We start from the raw sequence: 24,290 nt of genomic DNA on the forward strand, positions 1-24,290 counted from the left end.
ACGAAGCCAAGGAGGGCGAACATACTCATATTTAAGAGGAACAGGTGTATTTAAGCCCGAGCAGGTGTATTTCCTTGGTAAATGGCTATTTTGTCTATTTTGTCCGCCCCAACTAAGGGACGAAGTCACAGTCAACCCAATGAAATTGAGGATATCATGTCATGTCTAAATTTCCCTCCTACCCATAGAAGTGTATATGTTTAAAACTCTGTAGATATAGAAGAATTTGAAAGTGTTAGTTTATGATATGTATTTTTATTGCATTTATTCAAATATTTATTCAAATCTTTGCCATTTTTCATACAATATATATTTATTTTGCTATAATAGTTATCAGTTTCCGTTTCCTTCCATTCAAATCATAGTGTTTGGTGTTCATTTGTTCGTATTGTGTATGTGAGTATGTGTGTGTGTAGAGTACGTTTTTGTATAACTTAATTGAGTGCACTTATGTGCTCGTATGTGAGTATATGTGTTAGGTCTTGTTTTTTTTTTGTCAGTTATATCCTTAGTCCTTGTTATGTGTAAATGTACTGGTATTAGTCATTTTGTATATTTGTGTAAGTTTGTGTCTGTTTTTTTTTCTTATCATCTCAAACAATTGTGATTGTGTTCTATTTTTTTTATATGTAATTATTTTAGTTTCTGTACCATTGTTTTTTTGTGTTTTCTTTTTTTTTTAGCTTATAGTTAAAGTTTCATTTTATAAAATTTGTCTTTTTTGGTTTTTAATTTTCTCTTCTAGTTTTGTTTTTCATCATCAATAATATGTATATATATATATTTGTTTTATTTACTTTAGTTTTATTTTTTTTTATTTAAAAGCGTCTTTATACAAACATTTTCATTCAGTGTTGTGGTGTAGGTTTTTATGACCCAGGATAGAGGGTATGGTGGACATAGGCTTAGGGTGAATGGATGGCAGCGGAGTGGAATATTTTTTGTTTTTTATTTTTTTTTTTTGGAAAGTGGGGTCACTGTGTGAAAAATTTTCTTAAGTTTTTGTTTCATTTCGTTTCTCTCGTTTTCTCTAGATTTTTAGTATATATGTACTCTTATATAGGCAAATAATATTCTAAAAAATAAATTATAATTTCAACTAATCTTAAGTTATACGAAACATCAACGGATTGACGTTTCAAAGTATGCCCGTCTCAACATTATGGGCTGTCCCCAATGTATTGGGATCAAAGTTCATTTTGAATTCACCAGATATGACAATTTCCGATATGCAACCGACAATGCCATTCGTGTATCTTCGACGGGGGAAATATACCGAATCGGGTAGGCCACCTAAAAATGAGTAAGAAAAAACGTAATTAAAGTTTTTTTTTTTATAACATCCGGTAAATTTTATTAAATTTTACATTAATAATATAGTAAATACTAGATAAATAAAAGAAATTAATAAACAAATAAGAGTTAAAATTAAAGAAAAAGTTCAATCAAATTGATTTTATTAGAATTTAATTTGATCGAAATAAAATTCAATTTGCAATAATTAAATTAAAATAAATGTAATTTCATATAATATAATTTTGTTTATATAATTATTTCAAGTTAAATCAATTTCATTTTAATTTAATTCAACTAAGTTTTTTTTTTAATTTTAATTTAAATATAAATCATCACAAAAAATGCAACTAAAATTTTTTATAATATCCGGTAAATTTTATTAAATATTACATAAATAATCTAATAAATATTAGATAAATAAAATTAAATAAAGAATAATAAAGAACTAAGAGTTAAAATTAAAAAAAAAAAACTTCAACTAAATTGAATTAAATAAAATTGGATTTAATCGAAGTATTATTCAATTTGCTATAATTAAAGTATTATTTATTTTATTTATTTTTTTATTGTTTCAAGTTACATCAATTTAATTTTAATTTAATTCACCTTAATTTCTATTTTTTAATTTTAATATTAATATTAATTTGAATTTAAAATTTAAATTTTTAATTTTAATTGTAATTTTAAATTTAATTTTATTTTAATTTTAATTCTAATTCTAATTTTAATTTTAATTTTAATTTTAATTTTAATTTTAATTTTAATTTTAATTTTAATTTTAGTTTTAATTTTAATTTTAATTTTACGTATAGCCCCCATATAAAGGGACCCTCAGATTTGGCTTGTGGAGCCTGTAACAGAAGCATATTTCATCCGATCCGGCTGAAATTTGTTATATGGTGTTGGTATATGGTCTCTAACAACCATGCAAAAATTGGTCCACATCGGTCCATAATTATATATAGCCCCCATATAAACCGATCCCCAGATTTGGCTTGCGGAGCCTAAAAGAGAAGCAAATTTCATCCGATCCGGCTGAAATTTGGTTCATGGTGTTGGTATATGGTCTCTAACAATCATGCAAAAATTGGTCCACATCGGTCCATACGGCCGTATATACTTGTTTTTTATTTCAATTTTAATTTTAATTTTAGTTCTAATTTTAATTCTAATTTTAATTTAATTTTACTTTTACATTTCTTTTAATTTTATTTTTATTTTATTTTTATTTTAATTTTAATTTTTATTTTAATTTTAATTTTAATTTTAATTTTAATTTTAATTTTAATTTTAATTTTAATTTTAATTTTAATTTTAATTTAAATTTAAATTTTAATTTTAATTTAAATTTTAATTTTAATTTTAATTTTAATTTTAATTTTAATTTTAATTTTAATTTTAATTTTAATTTTAATTTTAATTTTAATTTTAATTTTAATTTTAATTTTAATTTTAATTTTAATTTTAAGTTTAATTTTAATTTTAATTTTAATTTTAATTTTAATTTTAATTTTAATTTTAATTTTACGTATAGCCCCCATATAAAGGGACCCTCAGATTTGGCTTGTGGAGCCTGTAACAGAAGCATATTTCATCCGATCCGGCTGAAATTTGGTATATGGTCTATAACAATCATGCAAAAATTGGTCCACATCGGTCCATAATTATATATAGCCCCCATATAAACCGATCCCCAGATTTGGCTTTCGGAGCCTAAAAGAGAAGCAAATTTCATCCGATCCGGCTGAAATTTGGTACATGGTGTTGGTATATGGTCTCTAACAATCATGCAAAAATTGGTCCACATCGGTCCATAATTATATATAGCCCCCATATAAACCGATCCCCAGATTTGGCTTGCGGAGCCTAAAAGAGAAGCAAATTTCATCCGATCCGGCTGAAATTTGGTACATTGTGTTGGTATATGGTCTCTAACAATCATGCAAAAATTGGTCCACATCGGTCCATAATTATATATAGCCCCCATATAAACCGATCCCCAGATTTGGCTTGCGGAGCCTAAAAGAGAAGCAAATTTCATCCGATCCGGCTGAAATTTGGTACATGGTGTTGGTATATGGTCTCTAACAATCATGCAAAAATTGGTCCACATCGGTCCATAATTATATATAGCCCCCATATAAACCGATCCTCAGATTTGGCTTGCGGAGCCTAAAAGAGAAGCAAATTTCATCCGATCCGGCTGAAATTTGGTACATGGTGTTGGTATATGGTCTCTAACAATCATGCAAAAATTGGTCCACATCGGTCCATACGGCCGTATATACTTGTTTTTTATTTCAATTTTAATTTTAGTTCTAATTTTAATTCTAATTTTAATTTAATTTTACTTTTACTTTTCTTTTAATTTTATTTTTATTTTAATTTTAATTTTAATTTTAATTTTAATTTTAATTTTAATTTTTATTTTAATTTAAATTTTATTTTTATTTTTAATTTCAATTTTAGCTTTAATTTGAATCTTATTTTTAATTTTAATATTAATTTTAAAATTATGGAAATAGGTACCAAGCGACCCGAGACCCGATAATTTCATATTATATAATTTTATTTATTATTTCAAGTTAATTCAATTTAATTTTAATTTATTTACCTTAATTTTGTTTTTAAATTTTAATATTAATATTAATTTTAATTAAAATTACGATTAAATTTAAATTTTAATTTTTATTTTAAAATTATGGAAATCGGTACCCATTGCGACCCGAGACCCTTCTTGCTATGTACAACAGCTGCCTAATAGAGGGAATCTTCTCTAAAATGTGGAAAAAAACAAAGGCTGGTTCTTATCAGCAAGGACAAGGGTGACCAAGCGTCGTACAGACCACAGCTGGAAAATGAATCGAACGGTTCATCAAACCACGATTTGACGAAGCTATCATGACTGTTGGGGGCCTGTCCACGAGACAATATGGATTTAGACCTGGAAACTCGAAGTATCAGGCGCCGTCCGGGCGACACAGCAAGGCAGTCACGCTTCAAGATCTATAATTCTTCTGGCGGCGCTGGATATTAAGAACGCTTTCAAGAGCCTAAGTTGGGCAGACGTACCCTAGAGTCCATATTTCACATAACGAAATATTTGCGAGAATATTGAAAGACTATCTCAAGGACCGAGTTTTGATATACGACACTATACTGGGCCTAAGAAGAATGGAGGTAACCTCAGGTGCCGCACGAGGCTCAATCTTTGGACCAGATCTCTGGAACGCAACATACGATGAGATACTGAAGGTACCCATGCCAGATGATACATTCCTTGTTGGCTACGCTGATGACATAGCCGCTGTGATAGAAGAGAGAAGTACAGAATAGTTTCAACGCGAACTTCGCGGAACCATGATACGCGCGAAAGACACGCATGGCTTACAATTAGCCATGCAAAAGACGGAACTGATACTACTAACGAGGCGACATCTGCCTCTAGAAATAGAGTTTCATATAGACGACATGCTAAACCGAACAAGGTAGTGAATCAAGTACTTGGGTCTAAGGCTGGACTCGAAACTAGCGTACTCCAAGCAGATAAAGTACGCAACGGAGAAAGCTGCTATGATAACGTCGCGACTGAGCAGGCAGAAGAAGGATACTCATGGAGATGACTAACAGTATACTCCTCTATGGATGTGAGATCTGGGCGTCGACCCTACAGAGAGCGACTGGAGCGAAAAAGCTGCTTTCAGTACAGAGAACGGCAGTTTTGGGAAACCTTCTACCGCGATTGAGCGGTAGAAAGTTTTCGACGCTAAACAACAAGGCTCTGCGGACATGATACCGAACATTCGACAAGAGACCAGAGAAAGATGGCAGGAACGATGGAGAAATGAGGCAAAGGGCAGATGGACACAACGCCTTATAACTGACATAGAGTTATGGCGAGAGAGAAGATCTGGGGAAGTAACGTATTACATGACTCAGATGCTCTCTGGTCAACGATACTTTGTATTATTACCGATACTGTATTTACAATGAAGAAGGGGTTGTGGATGACGCCGAACATACATTCTTTAGATGTAGCCGGCAAGTAGAACGACGGACAGCGCTAGAAGATGATATTGGACATGTCTCTCCGAGAAATAAAATAGTGAGAGTGAACTGGGAGGCCAAAGGGCGATTTAAGGAACACATTCTCCGGAGGAAAGAATGACATGGGCACTACTACATGAGTAATGTAAGCTTGGATCTGGGTGCGGACTAGAAGGAGATGGTCACGGACTACGTGGGGTGTACCACGAAGTAATGCGAAAGCGGTTCCGAAGTGGTAATCATACCCCGAGCGAAGTGGGATGAATTTTAAGCCGGTAGCCATTTGGAGTGCGGCATACACGTGGACGCACCGTCAGATCCATAAAACATAAAAAGTAATTTAATTTCATTTCATTGAACTAAAATTTAATTTAATTTAGATTTATTCAATAAACTTTAACCCTTTCACTACCGAAATAAACCTAATATAAAAACTTTAATTTTTCTTCTGTTTTTATTTGTACTAACAGCATTGTCATTTTGAGAACCTACCTCAATTACTTCAAGAGCTATATGCGCTTCTTCTGAAAACTTGATTCTTGAATTGTGACTAAATGGCCTTACGAAAATAAGCGACATTTAGCCTATAATATCTTTCACAGTGTGAGCAAAAATACAAAAAAGAAACCGTAAAAGTATCAGCTATAGTTTTTGTATAAATGCCCATTCACTAGAAACATACAGTAGAAAAATTGTCTCAAATTTACGTATTTTTCGTTTATTGTTAAAAAAGTTAATAAAAATGTATTTTAGTGCTCACCAATATGGAAAATATGTATAGCTTATTTAGATTGAAGCCTCTACTTTAAAATAACGTCGAGAAATAAATCGAAACTAAGTGGGAAAATAGAATTTGGTGTCTTTTTCGAATGTCCTTCTAGGTGGACATCGGTAGTGAAAGGGTTAAATAGTTTTCTAGATTTCTTACCAACATATAGCCCTGTATCGGTGTTTAATTGACGCAATGAACCTGGTGATCGCAGTGTTATACTCTTACGACCATCGACTTCCAAATAGCCTTCTTGGTTATTTCTAAAAAAAAATAAAAATTATAAAAAGTCTGCCATTACACATTATCGCTATTCACTTACCTTATGGCTCTCACGCGATGCCACAGACCATCGCTGATCTTAGTGGCATTAAATCGTATGTCCACCTCACCTGAACCCAAATTATATCGGAAGTGTAGATATCTGAAATTAATAATAACATTGTGAATATATTTTATCATAAAATCTTTTTCCCAATAACTAAATCAAAAATTGCGTTCCAAAATCGTGAACGGACGGTATCAAAATGAAATAGAAGCATACATGGTTTCATTTACAAATTCATGAACGGCCTTCGTTTTTCTTTCGATGGTGCAATATTTCAAAACGACTTTAAAATAAAAAACGGGTTCAGACATAATTTTATGTCTATCAAAATGCATGGTACTACAATAAAATCCAAACACAAAACACTCAACAATCCAAACAATAGCTACCGACCCTCATTACAATCGGTCCTACATACCGACCGAGTCGCTCTTGGTCCAAGGACTGCAACAGACCAAGGTATGAAAGCAAACATGTATGTCTACACTATCCCACTTCCCAAATCCAAATCCCAATTTCTATCCAATTCCGTTTTCCTTTGAGAGCAGAGTCTGCCGGCCAGTTTGCTCCTCCTTCTTTGTGCTGGCGAAATTGAGAGCATACAATCCAATATACACCTGATTTTGTTGGAATCTGCTGCCGGAGAACCAAATACCATAAGCCCTATCCATTAACAACAGACAAGACACGACACCATGACTCTTTCTTGTCAGCACAATCCTGAGCACAGCTAAGTGGGCTAGGTGCGACAGCCGCTGATAGGAACAAGTTGAGTGGCCTTAAGATCCTTCAAGAGACTAAATCTTCCAGTAGGAATGGTGTTACCAAATCATACTGCTTTCTATTCTTAGGCAGGACAGAGAAAGTAAGGCCGGCGGAAGAATAGTCTTAATTGTCCATGACTCTGTGACATTGACCCCCACATACAGGAGATAACTGTCACGGTGCCTGCTAAACGTGTATATTCCTCCCGATTCGGCTTTCCAGGGATGATATAAACCATTACAGAGGACATACCATAGTAGTGACATACCGCCTATACCGTTAGGCGATTTGTATGCACATTGTGACATTTGGAACTCAGAGCTTGCATGTGACCCAAGGGAGAATATGATGAGGATCAGGTGACTTTACCTCTCTAACTGAGTACGAGTTTCATTGCTTCACTTCCAATGTCAGCGCCCGGCTGAAGAGAATATCTTCTGGGATGTCTTGTCGAGAATATGCAAAAAATGTATACCGACATTTGTCGGAGTTACGGAGCACTCATGTTGGCAGATATAAGTGACGAGATACGGAAATAATATCCAGCTAATACCAGGATACCGAGTGTCTTTAAGGAAATCAACCCATAAGCGAGAGAAGTGGTCGACGTTTCGGTACCTCTAGTATCCCAAAGGGAAAGACAGTATGTCAATTTTATTTGGTATGTAAAATCCGAAGGATGATACGCGTACATCGAATTCCTTATGCAGACAATTTGTCGAATACCCCTAGATTGCAGACCGTGCAACCGTGGCCGACAATTCCGTACCTCTAGTATCCCAAAGGGAAAGACAGTATGTCCATTTTATTTGGTATGTAAAATCCGAAGGATGATACGCGTACATCGAATTCCTTATGCAGAAAATTTGTCGAGTACCCCTAGATTGCAGACCGTGCAAATATAAGGCAAAGGCGCGCACTCAGACCAGACAGCTTCCCTTGGGTTATGAGCCAGGATTGTGTACTCCGGGCGATAAAGGCGTCAAAAGTTTCACCTCAATTGGCCCAGGTGGTATGGATCCCTAGTGTAGCTAGGAAATCGACGGGTTTGTAGCCACCTATAGGCAAGAGAAATAGCGCAAGCATTTGCAGGAGTGTCATCTTGTAGTCGACGTACCATAACCTCTCGAATCCCAAACGGAAAGACAGCGTCTCAATTTTATTCAGAGGGTAAGCTGCGAAGGATGATACCCGTACAGCGAATGCCTTAAGTAGACAATTTGTCAAGCACCCCTAGATTACAGACCGTGCAAGTAGAATGTAAAGGCGACGCTTTCACGCACTGAGATCAGACAGCCCCTCCTTTGGTCATGAGCCAGGAGTGTGTACTCCGGGCGATAAAAGAGTCAAAAGTTCCACTGCAATTGGCCCGGGTGGAATGGATAGGAGGATGTTCAAGAACATTGGAGAGAATGCTGCTAGGTTTCTGGCAACACTCAATATTCCCGATATCTGAAAACCACTTTGGACACTCGTATCGTGATGACTACCTCTCTGGACTTCTTTGTCAGCAGGTATCTTGAATGACTTGAATGAAAGATAAAGAGACCAATGATTCGATTGGTCGTCGCCTATGCGGCCCCGTTTGGACTCTCATTATAAGGGAGAAAAAATTTAGAAATATTCTGCCACGAAATCGAGGGAGACCATTTTCACATCGTGGACCAAATAGGTGAACCAGGAGCTTGTTATCAACATAACATACGAGAGCATGGCATTACAACCTGCAATATCCTCGATGTTCTTGGTGTGACGAGTGACAGGATGATCCTCTTTGGAAAACATGCAGAAATGGTTGCCAAAAACGTTGGGAGTAAAAAGAAAATCATAAAGGCATTGACTGGTAGCACTTGAACGAAAGATAAAGAGACCAATGATTCGATTGGTCGTCGCCTATGCCACACCGTTTGGTCTCTCGTTATAAGGGAGACAAAAGGGAGAAATCTTCTAACAGTGCAGTATATTGCGCTGCGGATTGCCACTGAATGTCGGAAATGTTCTTGGTGAGGCAACACTGAGATCTCCACACCAACCAGCATCTGTTAAAGTGCAGGGGGATTCGGTTCGACTTGCAATCAATTAATCACCTGATTGGCAATGACAGTGATGAGGGATTAAGGACGGCATTGAAGGCCATGCACATGCCAAAGGGTCAGAAAGCAATATCTTCCTACCAATGCGGCGTTGTGCTGGGTGGAAGACCATCAACTACCAATAATTTCGAGAGATGTTTGCCTAGAGAGACCAGATCGGTTATATCCCATCTATGATCCGCCATGTACACATACAGTTACCTCTCACTTCTGAACCCAGCAATTCAAGATGTGTGCCCGAATTGTGGATATTTCACGCACATCAAAAGGCATAGACCTGCCACCTTGCACTTCACTCTGGACTCATCCAATGGAGACAGTTCGCTTCTTCGTACTGGATGTGCGTACTTAAATGTCTTATGGTAAACATTCTAGGGGCTGCAAAACCAAAAGCTACTTTAGTTTGTGCAGCTTAAGTATTTCCTTTCATTTGATACCGATCATTTTCCTTTCATTTGATACCGCAAAACCCTTCTATGCGCTCACAATATGTACACAAAAATTCTTTAATTACTTTTATAATTGACATCGGTGATTAAGCGTTTTATCTATATAAGAGGGGAAAGAATGTGATACCTCCCCCCCCCCCCCCTTAAATTCTTAAAAATGTTATCTGTCTAAATGTGCTCTTCTCTACAACTTACCCATCTTCTATGCCCAGCGAAAGATAATCATCCGAATCCTGATCCATGGTACCCACACAAGCTGTCCATAGGATGACACCACGTTCGGAGCGGGTTTTTATTCTCAAATTCAAATCGATGTTATTGCTTATCACTTGATTCATAGTCTCGATATCGTTGTAATGGAAATAACTTTCATGGCCAACAAAACAGGCTCCGAAATTTTTTCGAACTCCTATGGGAGGACGATTTTCATTCGAAGGTAAATCAAATTTACTCAATAAACTCCAATCGGTATGGGTTTGTGTGGGATCTGAATTGGTTTTCGATTTTTTGATATCCAAAAATTCTTGTGATTCTTGGTCATCTTCATTATTGTCGTCGTTTTTCTCGTGATTATCAAATTCATGGCTATTTTCACCATCATCATCAACGCCGGCATCTTCATCCAAGGATTGATGGAAGAATTTTTTAGATGGTGATTCTTGCTGGAATTTGTTTTTCTGAGTTTGTTCCCGCTCCTCCTCCTCCTCACTACTGCTGTCATGGGCCTGATGATTGTATTGGCCGATTTTCTCATCTTCTTCATTGCTGTAATCATATTCGGTAATAACTAATTTTGGTTGTTTAGGAGTATAATGGACCTTGGAATTGGCCATAATACGTTTCATATCCTGGGCCAATTGTTTACGTTGATAATCTTCGGTTCCATCGTTTTCATCGAACAGAGACTCATCCATAACAAAGGTATCTTCACTAGTATTCTCTGGGGGATTCTCTGAGGTATTCTCTTTAGGAGTTGATGGATTTGGCTCATTGTTGTTGTTGGTGATGTGCTCATCCCTTTCCTGGTTGTCCTTGTCAAAATTTGTATTCCACATTTCCATATGGCTTTCTGTTTCCGGATTTTCTTGGCCATCCTCCTCATGTTCACTGGATTCCAACGATGATGCCAAGGAGGAGGGTTCATTGAAATCCTGCCATTGTTCTTCCAAGGCTATGGGATCTTCAAAGGTTAAGATGTCACTTCCGGTATTGGTTTGGAAACTTTCATAATGTGTGGGCAGGCGACTTAATTTATGTTGCGGCTTGTCCATAACAGGTGTCTTGTAATGGGGATCTGGTTTTGTGGCTACATATCCCCCATGTGGTTGTTTTCGATTGTAAGGGGATTTTTTATCGAAGGGTCTTTTTGTTACCTTAGGAGGTAAGGGTCTGGGGGTTGTTGTTGTCGATGGGGTGGTGGTGGTTGTCGTAGTCGTTGTTGTGCTGGTGGTTGAGGTGTTGACCGAGTGTTTCCTTTTGTTGCGGTTTCGTTGTGATTTTCCATTAACGTTGCTGTTGCCATTGCGGTTATTCATACCACTGTTCCAAGACAAGTGTTTTTGTCTTTCCAATTCCTCTTCATGCTGCTGCTCTTGCTGTTCATGCATGGCTTTTATATCTCGGAATATCATATCATCTTCCATTTCATCGGCATCCTCATCGGGTACCTCATCTTCTTCATCGTCATCGAGTACCAACTCATCGGCCTTCATTTTTTCCATGATGTGCTCTAGAGTTTCCTGGGTCTCGAGTATATCCTTATTGATAATATCCATGTCCTGCCAAGTCATTGTTGTTGTTGTCATGGGTGGTGGTGGTGATGGGGTTGTGGTACTCGTTGTCGTTGTAGATGTACTGGTACTTGGTCTTGTTGCTGCTGCTGCTGCTGCTGCTCTTAATTTCTGATGTTGCTGACTCTTATGCTGTTGTTTGTGTTGTTGTTGCTGTTGCTGCCACAACATATGCGATTTCTTCCCTTTCTTATGTGGTTTTTGTCCCTTTGGCTGATGCTCAAATTGCTGCAGTTTGTTAGCCTTAACATTCAAGCCATTGTATGCACCTCCATTATCCCCACCATTTCCATCAACCTTTTGGCTATGGACTTTAGATTGGATTTTACTTGTTTTCTTATCGAACTCGGAATCTTCGTTTTTCTTCATATCCTTGTGTTGTTGGGCTTTATTGCATTGTTCATTGTAGGCACTACAACGACACTCATAGCTCTCCATTTGTGGTATACACTCGGACAAAGGACCACAAGGTCGTGCTACACAGGCATGTGGACAATTGCCCACATTTGTTCCACCCAATGCCTCCGATATTATGGATAGGGGGTGGCCATTTATTTCAATCTATTGCAAGAAAATCACGAAGAGAAGAAAGAGAAATTAAAATAAAATGGAAATCATAAGAAAAGTGTTTATTGTTGAGGTGCTCTAAAGGTTTTAATTGGATACTGTGGTGTGTGTGTGTGTGTGTGCATTGCTGTCGCTGCCCTTACACTTACCCTTTGTATGCATCCCATGAAGAAGGGTTTACTTTTCAAGTCCATGGGCAGTTTGTCTATGTGGTTAACACCGCCCACAAAGAGATTCTCTGGTAGTGAAAGGTGCCAGAAGCCGTTCGAAGAAATGGTCATCACTTCAGGCATTTGGTCAATCTGCAAAATATAAAGAGCAAATAAAGGGTGATTTGTTAAGAGCTTGATAACTTTAAAAAAAAAAAAACGCATAAAATTTGCAAAATCTCATCGGTTCTTTATTTGAAACGTTAGATTGGTCCATGACATTTACTTTTTGAAGATAATTTCATTTAAATGTTGACCGCGGCTGCGTCTTAGGTGGTCCATTCGGAAAGTCCAATTTTGGGCAACTTTTTCGAGCATTTCGGCCGGAATAGCCCGAATTTCTTCGGAAATGTTGTCTTCCAAAGCTGGAATAGTTGCTGGCTTATTTCTGTAGACTTTAGACTTGACGTAGCCCCACAAAAAATAGTCTAAAGGCGTCAAATCGCATGATCTTGGTGGCCAACTTACCGGTCCATTTCTTGAGATGAATTGTTCTCCGAAGTTTTCCCTCAAAATGGCCATAGAATCGCGAGCTGTGTGGCATGTAGCGCCATCTTGTTGAAACCACATGTCAACCAAGTTCAGTTCTTCCATTTTTGGCAACAAAAAGTTTGTTAGCATCGAACGATAGCGATCGCCATTCACCGTAACGTTGCGTCCAACAGCATCTTTGAAAAAATACGGTCCAATGATTCCACCAGCGTACAAACCACACCAAACAGTGCATTTTTCGGGATGCATGGGCAGTTCTTGAACGGCTTCTGGTTGCTCTTCACTCCAAATGCGGCAATTTTGCTTATTTACGTAGCCATTCAACCAGAAATGAGCCTCATCGCTGAACAAAATTTGTCGATAAAAAAGCGGATTTTCTGCCAACTTTTCTAGGGCCCATTCACTGAAAATTCGACGTTGTGGCTCGTTAGTAAGTCTATTCATGATGAAATGTCAAAGCATACTGAGCATCTTTCTCTTTGACACCATGTCTGAAATCCCACGTGATCTGTCAAATACTAATGCATGAAAATCCTAACCTCAAAAGAATCACCCTTTAGTAAAGATGATAAAAGGAAATTAATTTTCTTCAAAAAAGGAAATTGAGTGACAGCCTGAGAGAAAATTGTGCTGCAGGATCATATTCACAGAACGAGAGGGACTACACAAAATTATGCCCTTTGTAGTTTCTAGAGGACAGATTCCTTTTCCGCTGAAATATATGTTGGGAACTATATCAGCTCAACTGCTTTTTCGAGAGGTTTCGTGAACTAGACTCTTCATAATTTTCAAAATCGAATTTTAATTCTTTTTAGAAGTCGCGTCATATCGACAAATCATCTTTTCATGTTGGCCAAACTCGACTAATCGGCTTAAAACGAAGAGACAACATTAATTTTGTCAAGTTACGTAAATCTTCGCCGGACGAACTCCTTCCCTTCTTCAGATAATCATCTCCCGTGCCTGAGATATAAATCTTCGACAGACTACCATCCTCGGGCTATGAAGATAATCTTCGTGAGGCTATCTTCCCTGCGTCTGCGTAGCACATCTTCGTCAGACAACCGTCCCGGGCGCCTGGGAAGTAAATCATTCACAGACCAATGTCCGCCCGGTGCTAGAAAGCTAAACTTCGTCAGATATTCCTCCCCCGCACTTCGTCTGGTTTTTCCCTTACGTAGGCGAATTAAATCTTCAGCAGATCAACATACCGAAATAATTTTTATACCCTCCATCATAGGATGGGGGTATATTAACTTTGTCATTCCGTTTGTAACACATCGAAATATTGCTCTAAGACCCCATAAAGTATATATATTCTGGGTCGTGGTGAAATTCTGAGTCGATCTAAGCATGTCCGTCCGTCCGTCCGTCTGTTGAAATAACGCTAACTTCCGAACGAAACCAGCTATCGACTTGAAACTTGGCACAAGTAGTTGTTATCGATGTAGGTCGGACGGTATTAAAAATGGGCCATATCGGTCCACTTTTACGTATAGCCCCCATATAAAGGGACCCTCAGAATTGGCTTGTGGAGCCTCTAACAGAAGCATATTTCATCCGATCCGGCTGAAATTTGGTACATGGTGTTGGTATATGGTCTCTAACAACCATGCAAAAATTGGTCCACATCGGTCCATAATTATATATAGACCCCATATAAACCGATACCCAGATTTGGGTTGCGGTGCGTCAAAGAGAAACAAATTTCATCCGATCCACCTGAAATTTGGTACATGATGTTAGTATATGGTCTCTAACAACCATGCAAAAATTGGTCCACATCGGTTCATAATTATATATAGCCCCCATATAAACCGATCCCCAGATTTGGCTTGCGAAGTCTCCAAGAGAAGAAAATTTCATCCAATCTGGTTGTAATTTGGAACATGGTGTTAGTATATGATCTTTAACAACCGTGCCACAATTGGTCCATATCGGCCCATAATTATATATAGCCCCCATATAAAACGTTCTCCAGATTTGACTCTGGAGCCTCTTGGAGGAGCAAAATTCATCCGATCCGGTTAAAATTAGGAACGTGGTGTTAGTATATGGTCGCTGACAACCATACCAAAATTGGTCCAATCACACAAAAATTGGTCCATATCGGTTCATAATCATGGTTGCCACTCGAGCCAAAAATAATCTACCAAGATTTTATTTCTATAGAAAATTTTGTCAAAAGTTTATTTCTATAGAAAATTTTGTTAAAATTTTATTTCTGTAGAAATTTTTGTCAAAATTTTTGTTTCTATAGAAAATTTTGTCAAAATTTTCATTTCTATAGAAAATTTTGTTAAAATTTTATTTCTATAGAAAATTTGTTAAAATTTTATTTCTGTAGAAAATGTTGTCAAAATTTTATGTCTACTTTGTCAAACTGAATTATATACGTATTGGATCGATCTTTTTTGATTTAATATATAACACGTATGGACTTACATACAATTTAGAAGATCGTGTTAGGAGGTTTTAAGATACCTTGCTATCGGCAAGCGTTACCGCAACTTAAGTAATTCGATTGTGGATGACAATGTTTAGAAGAAGTTTCTACGCAATTCATGATGGAGGGTACATAAGCTTCGGCCTGGCCGAACTTACGGCCGTATATACTTGTTATTCTTGTTTTTTTATTTTCACAGCTAATAGCAGCCGGGACTTTACATAATTTAATTATTTAATCAAATATAATTTTACACTGAAAATGGACCAGAAAGGACCATAGCGAGTCAGTAAGAACTCCAAAGTTTAGGTATTCAATATTCAGGAAGGACCTCATTGAGTCAATAAGGGCTCTGCGGTAGTCAATAAGTGTCAGCATGTATAAACAGAGGGGACAGTAGGGACCCATTGATGCAGACAAGGCAGACATCAGAGACAGGAAGGGTGCGGAACACAGGATCATAAAAAAAGCAATCAGATGAATAGAGCAGGATCAAAATTATAACAATACAGCCGAAAATGTATAAAGCAACAACCCTTGGCTCAGAAACTCTATTGTCAATATTAAGTGTTATAACATGCGTCAGACGACCTTACCCCACACCAGCGATATCAATCTTCTTCAGATCATCGTCTTTGCGGATAGGAAGTTAATCTTCGTTATACGAACTCTTCCCCTGCAAAATAAATCTTCGGCAGACCATCGTTCTCATGGCTAGGAAATTAATCTGTATCAGACGAACTTCCCCCTCGTCGGCGAAGTAAATTTTCGCCAAGCGACCGTCCACACACCAGCGAACTAAATCTTCATCCAACGATCGCACTCACATCTGTGTAGTAAATCTTTTTCAGACTACCGTTACGGGTCTTCGAAGTAAATCTTCGGCGTACCATCGCCTTCGCGGTTACGAGGTTAACCTGCGTCAGATGAACTCCTTCCTTGCGAAGGAAATCTACGACAGACCATCGTCCACACAGCTACGAAGTTAATCTTCTTCTGGCGACATTCCTCTGCGATGGCGAAGTAAATCTTCGCCAGACCATCGACCTCGCGGCTGTGATGTTAATCATTGTCAAAAGACCTGCGCCCTCGACAGACCATCGTCGTCACCGCTAGGAGTTCAATGATCACTTCATTGGAATGTCGCTATATATAGTCTTCTGGTTTCCTTAGAAAAAATATCCACGAATACTCTTCGCCAGCGATGCAAATCATCGCCAGATCATCGTCCTCGCGACTGCGATGTTAATCTTTGTCAGACGACTAAATCTTCTCAAACGAATGCCCACGCATCCGCGAAGTAAATCGTTGCCAAGCGACCATTACGCCTCTATGAAGTAAATCTTGGGCATATCATCGGCTACGAAGTTAAACATCTTCCTGGCGAAATAAATTTTAGGCAGATCATCGTTCTCACCGCCACCAAAATTATCTTCGTCAGGCCGGCGAAGTAAAACTTTGCCAGACCATCGTTCTTGCGGCTTCGATGTTAATCGTTGCCAGACAATCGTCCTGCATCTGCGATGTTAATCTACGTGAGGCGACCGTCCTCCGAAGTCAATCTTCGGTAGACCATCGTCCCCGCCGCTATCACCCCTTGTTTGAAATATTGCTATATACCGTCTTCTGGTTTCCTTAAAAAAAGAATGGATAACAGTACAGACATACTCTGTGGCGATGTGTCATTAGCAGTCAGGGGAATGTTCCGAAAAAACCCGACAAGAACAAATATGAGAGGTCTCGGACCGACAATTAGAAATCTACTGGCGAGAGAAGCATATGCAAGTATAGCATATTATTTGAGTAATGCGGTAGAGAATAGTGTTGATCTCAGAAAAATACTAAACGCAGTGCAACGAGTGTGTACTCTTCGAGTGATATCTGCTTATTTGTAGGTTAGATTGGGTTAGATACTCGTATAGTTACAGTCCAATATTTCAGGCTCACTTTTTTGATACCATAGTTGTGAACGTCTCTCTTATCACTGAGTGCTGCCGCTTCTATGTTTATCTCAATGACAAGAGGCCTCATTTTTATGGCAGAGTCCGAACGGCTTTCCACATTGTGGTGAAACAACTTAGAAAAGCTCTGAAAGACTCTGATATGCCACCAGCATTACTGAGAGGGGATAACCCACCGCTGAAAAACTGTTTGGTGTATGGTCAAAACTGGTATTGAACTCATTACCCTTTGTATGCGGTTCCCCGCTTCTCGTACAATCCCAACATTCGCATCAACGGTCCTTCCTGGAATCTCCCCATTGGTTCCGTTGATAACGAAGAAGCATCAATGCTGAACACTATTGCTTAAACAGAAGCAGAGAGAATGAAGACGAATAAAAAGAGAAGTTCGCGGAAGATTACTGAATAATGGCAAATGACATGAACCTACCAACTTATTCCAAAAATAAGCAACTGGATAAATAGAACTCATAGTGTGGTGAATTTCTATCTATGCCATGTGCTTAGTGACGATGGCATGAAAGGCCCAAGAGAAGGAACCCCTAAAATATTACAAGATTATGTAGGACGATGTAGTAGACAAAGGTGATATTGACGTATCCCACACCAGGTAATGCTAAAGCTTTCCGGGGTGGTGGATCCTCTGTGGGATTACTGATATGATAGTACGCAACCACTGTGCTTTACTGTGGAGTTCTCCCATCGCCTTTATTTTTTATAAGTTTATTCATTAGCTGTATGTCTATAGTCAATATCCAGTATATAAACGAATCACCTGAAACAAGTTTAAGAACCGCTAAGCTTAAAGCACAGATTCGGATGTAGAATATCATGGAGGAAGTAGATAGGCAGATTGGTCTGATTTAAGGAATTTCGTTTATTTCTCTACCATTGATAGATCCATTGCATAACGTCCACTGTTACGGGATAATTCTATCAATTCTCGTCATTTGTGCAGGAGCACCTCCACTTTATGAGAGAATTAGTCTGCGTACTTTAAACAGTATTATGTTTTTTGTCCCATCTATTTGGAAATCCTATGTTGTTCGTGAAAATTTTACACTTACCTTTAGAACAGCTAATCGGGCAGTTCGTGATATTCGCACAGTATGCCATTGACCAATCGATAAAGGATATTCACTCCTGAAAAGATAAATTTGGAAATGGGAAATGCGTATGGGGAAATTTTAGAAATATATTACCTTACAACAGCAGGACCATTGCCCAAATTGAATGTAAACTCCACATAACCATTGTTCAAGTATAAGGCAATAAAATCACCATGATGTTTGGGACCAGAATACAAGATTAGGCCATCGGCTTGTTCAGGTTTTAGAATGATCTGAATGTAGGAGAGGGAAGAGATCATATTATCAAGCAAAATGGAAAACAAATCCCAAAAAAAAAAAACTACCTTCAATTCAAGCCATATTAATACACTGTCACCCAAAGGAGCATAACGCAGAAAAGATGAACCATTAAAAGATGGGACCTATAAATCATAAATATTGATCGCATTTCTCAGTCTCACCTATAGATTTTAGAGATTTCATCATCAATTACCTGTAAATCCATACGAATTTCACATAGATCTCCTACAAAACCAATAGGACATAGACATACTGCTCCCTGATCGGAAGGTAAACATTTTCCACCATGTTGGCATGGGTATTTGAAACACTTATCCGTTATACAATCCTCTGAAATAATTGCAAAATTCCCATATAATCTTCTGATCTTAGCCAATCAAATTCTATCCCCAATTACACTTACGTATATCAAAACCTTTGGTAACATCTCCGACAGGATGCTCTTCAAATTTATATTCGTGCTCATTAACTTTGAAGTAACGTATACAACCCAAGAAACCTGCTGTAATGGGTAAACGATTTGCCAAACCTGTAATGTTGCCCGTACCACCCAAGAAGACAGGTTCTCGGAATGTTATGCGTGAGAATAGACCCTGAGGATAGATAAGAGATATATTGGTGCTAACTTCTTCCATTTATTTTGGTTTACTTACATTTGATCTACCCTCAACTTTGGTACCGTGATTCAAAACCAACCATGCATCCCATCGATGGCGATAGATAACCACAGAATTCCATTCATTCAAAAGTATGGTCTCATGAGAACGGACACTACCGGCACCACTGCCGCAATCAAACCTGGAAAGAGAAAGAAAGAAAGAAGGATATTCAACAAATGGTAACTCCCCATTTCGTAGACAAGTCTGAATGCCATCTGTAGCTGGCGTGATTGGCATGGATACAATGTGCGACGCAAGAATACCCCAAGGGATGAAGGTGGAGGTCTGGCTTTTATATTACACCGAGTTTCGCGCAGTATAGAGCTATCTCGCTTGTGCCATAGCGACTCTTACATGTAATGCGTGGGATTAGCAGTCATTGCTGTGGCAGCCGAGATAGAGATATATAATGTGTATATATGAGGTACCGGTGCTCCAGGTTTCAGTCCACATATTGAGTGTCTGTTATGTGGGCATCCACGAATTAATGCTAGGAGACTTCAATGTCCACCTTGAACTTTGACATCCTCTCTTGGGTAATAATCAGAGAGGGACAGCTTTGGCACAGCATATTTTGCTCGGTGATCGAAGAGACCCCCACGAAAATGGGTTCACTAGACATATCCTTAGTGTGCCCTGTCTGAAAAATGATGAGTCCTGCCAACCCGTGAAATCACTGGGATCAGACCCCCTTCTCATAATTCTCACCATTGACTGAACCTCCGATTTCAGAAGCACAAGACTTTTATCAACAAAAAAAAAAAAGAAAACAACTACTACTACACCGATCGCCACTTTGGTTAGCGTCCACCCCTCCCATTTTTATGTGTCCTAGGCGATGTTTCGGGACATTATAAACGAAGCAGCCGCTCTCTTTTCAAAAGAAACGATGGTATTCGCCGACGAGCGTGATGAGAGCCGTCATTTTGTCCTGCTGGTCCTAGAATCAGGGAGCTGAATTTCGAGATTAATAAGATTATCTACGAACACAAGCGGTGCTCTAACCATGAGCACCGGAAGCAATGTAATAAGTGATTCCAAGGACAAATTGATGAGTCTGGTCAAGTAATCAACTCCCAGATTTCCAAGATGCTTCAACGAAAGCATAGAAATTCCTTCAGAGCCTAAAGGCATGAATGTTTTTTTCGGAATTGGTGGCATTGGTAACTTCGGCAAATGTAAATTGTAATGTATCGCTGGCTTGGAGACCACGAATGCGACGAATGGATCTCTTTTCGGATCTATAACTCCCGGTATGCTGAACAAACTGCTGGTTAAAGAACTGCGCTCATCTCTTCGGATCAGTCACCGTAACGTCGCCATCATGTGACTGTGATCCCATTATGATGGGATCAGCGCAATTCCGAGCGTAGTTCTTTAACCAGCAGTTTGTTGCAAATCCAGAGAGTGATAGAGCGGAATAGAGCATCGCATTCGTTGTCTCCGAGCCAGTAGTAAACCACAATTTACCTCTACGCGAAATTTCTATGCTTATGTTGAAGCATCTTGGAATTCTGGCCAGACTCCTCAATTTGTTCTTGGAATCATGATGTCTGACAAATGGTTAGTGTGAATCGTACAGATTGATCTCTCTTTTCTCGTCATTCGCCAAGGTTCTTGATATAGTACTCTTGTGGTGAAATTTTCAGCTGTGATCCAATCTTGATGGGATCAGCGCATTTTTTAACCAGCATCTGAACAAATTGAATGTCGCCAATACCGAAAAAACATTGAAGGCGCTAGGTGCCAACGGGATTTTATATGCTTATGTTAAGGCATCTTGGAATTCTGGGAGTTGATTACTTGACCAGACTCCTTAACTTGTCCTTGTCTGACAAATGGGTAGGATGAAGCCAGACAAAGACTGGAGTAAGGGTGAATCGTACAGATTGATCTCTTTCTCTCGCCAGTTGCCCAGGCAGTACTCTCCCCAGCCTTGTAGTGAATTTTTCAGCTACCAACCATCAACATGAATTCCGTAAAGATCATAGCGCAACAACAGCTTTGAATACAACATAAACAAATTAAGGACTCAAGCAGCCCAAGTCGTGCCAGAGGACGGTCCTTGTGATGGTATTAAAGGCATTCGATACGGCGAGACTGTGCGCTCTTAATTATCTGTGCGGGTGTCAGTCGTATGTGGAATTCAGGGAGAGAAGGTCGATACCCCGTAGATTAAAACAGGGAGTTTTTCGACACTGTTCAAACTCCATATATCCTCTATTCCTTCTCATCCTGATGGCTTTGAGAACGGATTTTATGCTTCATTACTGTTATGCTTTCATTGCATCCGGCCTCTTGTTGATGACATCTGCGAGCGGTTAGATATCTACCTTGCTGATCTTACCAGTTATATCACTGCTGGAAATTTTAGGAAATCTGCCAAAAAATCCTCAGTCACACTATTCACTACATGGACAGCAAAAGTTGGCCGGAAGTTCTACGCTAGTGTCTATGGCCTAATATTTCCAGCAATAAACTACCCAAAGATTCCAGAGGTCACATGATAGAAACGAGGTCCTCAAGTCACTTGCTGGCAGCACCTGGGGCGGTCAGTGGTAAACTACGCTGTCCTTAGAACATCGACAGGGTGTGCCTACAGTACACTGCTGCATCACCTTTATGTGTCAATTTTTATACCCTCCACCATAGGATGGGGGGTATATTAACTATGTCATTCCGTTTGTAACACATCGAAATATTGCTCTAAGACCCCATAAAGTATATATATATATATATATATATATATATATATATATATATATATATATATATATATATATATATATATATATATATATATATATATATATATATATATATATATATATATATATATATATATATATATATATATATATATATATATATATATATATATATATATATATTCTGGGTCGTGGTGAAATTCTTAGTCGATCTGAGCATGTCCGTCCGTTCGTCTGTTGAAATCACGCTAACTTCCGAACGAAACAAGCTATCGACTTGAAACTTGGCAAATTTCATCCGATCCGGTTGAAATTTGGTACATGGTGTTTGTAACATACATGGTTTCTCATAAAAATTGGTCCAAACCGGTCCATAATTATATATAGCCCCCATATAAACCGATCCCCAAATTTGGCTTGCGGAGCCTCTAAGAGAAGCAAATTTTATCCGATTTGGTACATGGTGCTAGTATGTGGTCTGTAACAAACATGCAAAAACTGGTCAACATCGGTTCATAATTATATAGCCCCCATATAAACCCCCGATTTGGCTTGCGGAGCCTCTAAGAGAAGCAAATTTCATCCGATTCGGCTGAAATTCGGTACATGGTGTAAGTATATGGTTAGAACAACTGTGCAAAAATTGGTCCATATCGGTCCATAATTATATATAGCCCCCATATAAACCGATCCCCAGATTTGTCCTCCGGAGCAAAATTCGTCCGATTCGGTTATAATTTGGTACATGGTGTTTGTACATGGTCTCTCACAACCATGCAAAAATTGGTCCACATCGGCCCATAATTATAAATAGACCCGATATAAACCGATCCCCAGATTTGTCCTCTGGAGCAAAATTCATCCGATCCGGTTGAAATTTAGTACGTGGTGTTATTACATGGTATCTAACAACCATGCAAAAATTGGTCCATATTGGTCCATAATTATATATAGCCCCCATATAAACCGCTCCCCAGATTTGATCTCCGGAGCCTCTTGGAGAAGCAAAATTCATCCGATCCGGTTAAAATTTAGAATGTGGTGTTAGTATATGGCCGCTAATAACCAAAATTGGTCCATATCGGTCTATAGTTATATATAGCCGATCCCCAATCACACAAAAATTGGTTCATATCGGTTCATAATCATGGTTGCCACTCGAGCCAAAAATAATCTACCAAAATTGTATTTCTATAGAAAATAGTCTAACAAAATTTTATTTCTACACGCAGAGAAGGAATATGATCACCTCAAACATGTTTCAAGAGCAAAATGTTATTTTTGTATGGTAACCATGTAACATGTTTGTCACTAAAATGTTATTTTCTCGTCAAATATAACCTGCTTGCCGAAATCAGGTGCATGCTTTCCGAGAAAATAACACGGTTGCGAAAACCATGTTACATGGTCACCACCCAAAAATAACATTTTGCTCTTAAAACATGTTTGAGGTGATCATATTCCTTCTCTGGGTGTATAGAAAATAATCTACCAAAACTTTATTTCTGTAGAAAATTTTGTCAAAATTTTATTTCTATAGAAATTTTTTTCAAAATTTTACTTCTGTAGAAAATTTTATTTCTATAAAAAAATTTGTCAAAATTTTATTTCTATAGAAGCTTTTGTCAAAATTTTATTTCTATAGAAATTTTTGTCAAAATTTTATTTCTATAAAAATTTTTGTCAAACTTAATTATATACGTATTTAATCGGCCTTTTTTAGTTTAATATATACCACGTATGGACTACCTTGCAATTTAGAAGACGGTGTTAGGAAGTTTTAAGATACCTTGCCATCGGCAAGTGTTACCGCAACGCAAGTAATTCGATTGTGGATGACAGTGTTTCGAAGAAGTTTCTACGCAATCCATGGTGGAGCGTACATAAGCTTCGGACTGGCCGAACTTACGGCCGTATATACTTGTTTTTAATTTAGTACTTACCAAAATTCGACAAAGCCTTTATTCAGCAGCAATGCCATAAAATCACCCGTTAAATCATCACGTTCTCCACTCAATAGAATGATGCCATCGAAGGATTCAGGACGGAATTCAATACGCAATTGAACATGTTTGTAAGCTCCTTTGAGGGCTGGAAACGCCAGCCATGAGTGTTTGGAAAATTTCGGTACTCGTACTTTAATATCTGTAAGATGAAAGTATAAAATAGAAATGTTTGATTAAAATTTAGTTTCGTAAAAAACAAATCACTTCTCCTCTACATTCATATTTCAATTCTGGGATAATTTTCTACTTTCCAATTGTTTGTAAGGTTTATTTCTTTAAATCAGAAAGGCTTTGTTGGTTTTATTTGGTTTTTTTTTCGTTGTATATTTCTCTAG

General features: G+C 38.0%; 1 protein-coding gene across 1 annotated transcript in view; it reads right to left on the minus strand.

Annotated features, from left to right (window-relative positions):
* Positions 1-235: 235 nt before the first annotated feature.
* SP2353 (EGF like, fibronectin type III and laminin G domains protein pikachurin) overlaps positions 236-24,290 on the minus strand; it is a 348,551-nt gene continuing 324,496 nt past the window's right edge. The window contains 12 exon segments of the mRNA XM_075309229.1: positions 236-1,293; positions 6,272-6,375; positions 6,435-6,536; positions 9,943-12,098; positions 12,254-12,406; positions 18,280-18,355; positions 18,415-18,554; positions 18,627-18,704; positions 18,776-18,912; positions 18,986-19,175; positions 19,236-19,380; positions 23,893-24,094. Of these exon segments, the coding sequence (XP_075165344.1) occupies positions 1,139-1,293; positions 6,272-6,375; positions 6,435-6,536; positions 9,943-12,098; positions 12,254-12,406; positions 18,280-18,355; positions 18,415-18,554; positions 18,627-18,704; positions 18,776-18,912; positions 18,986-19,175; positions 19,236-19,380; positions 23,893-24,094 (3,638 nt within the window). The 3' untranslated portion in view covers positions 236-1,138.

The sequence above is a fragment of the Haematobia irritans genome, chromosome 5 (genome assembly GCF_050003625.1).
Source record: "Haematobia irritans isolate KBUSLIRL chromosome 5, ASM5000362v1, whole genome shotgun sequence".
Lineage (NCBI taxonomy): Eukaryota > Metazoa > Arthropoda > Insecta > Diptera > Muscidae > Haematobia > Haematobia irritans.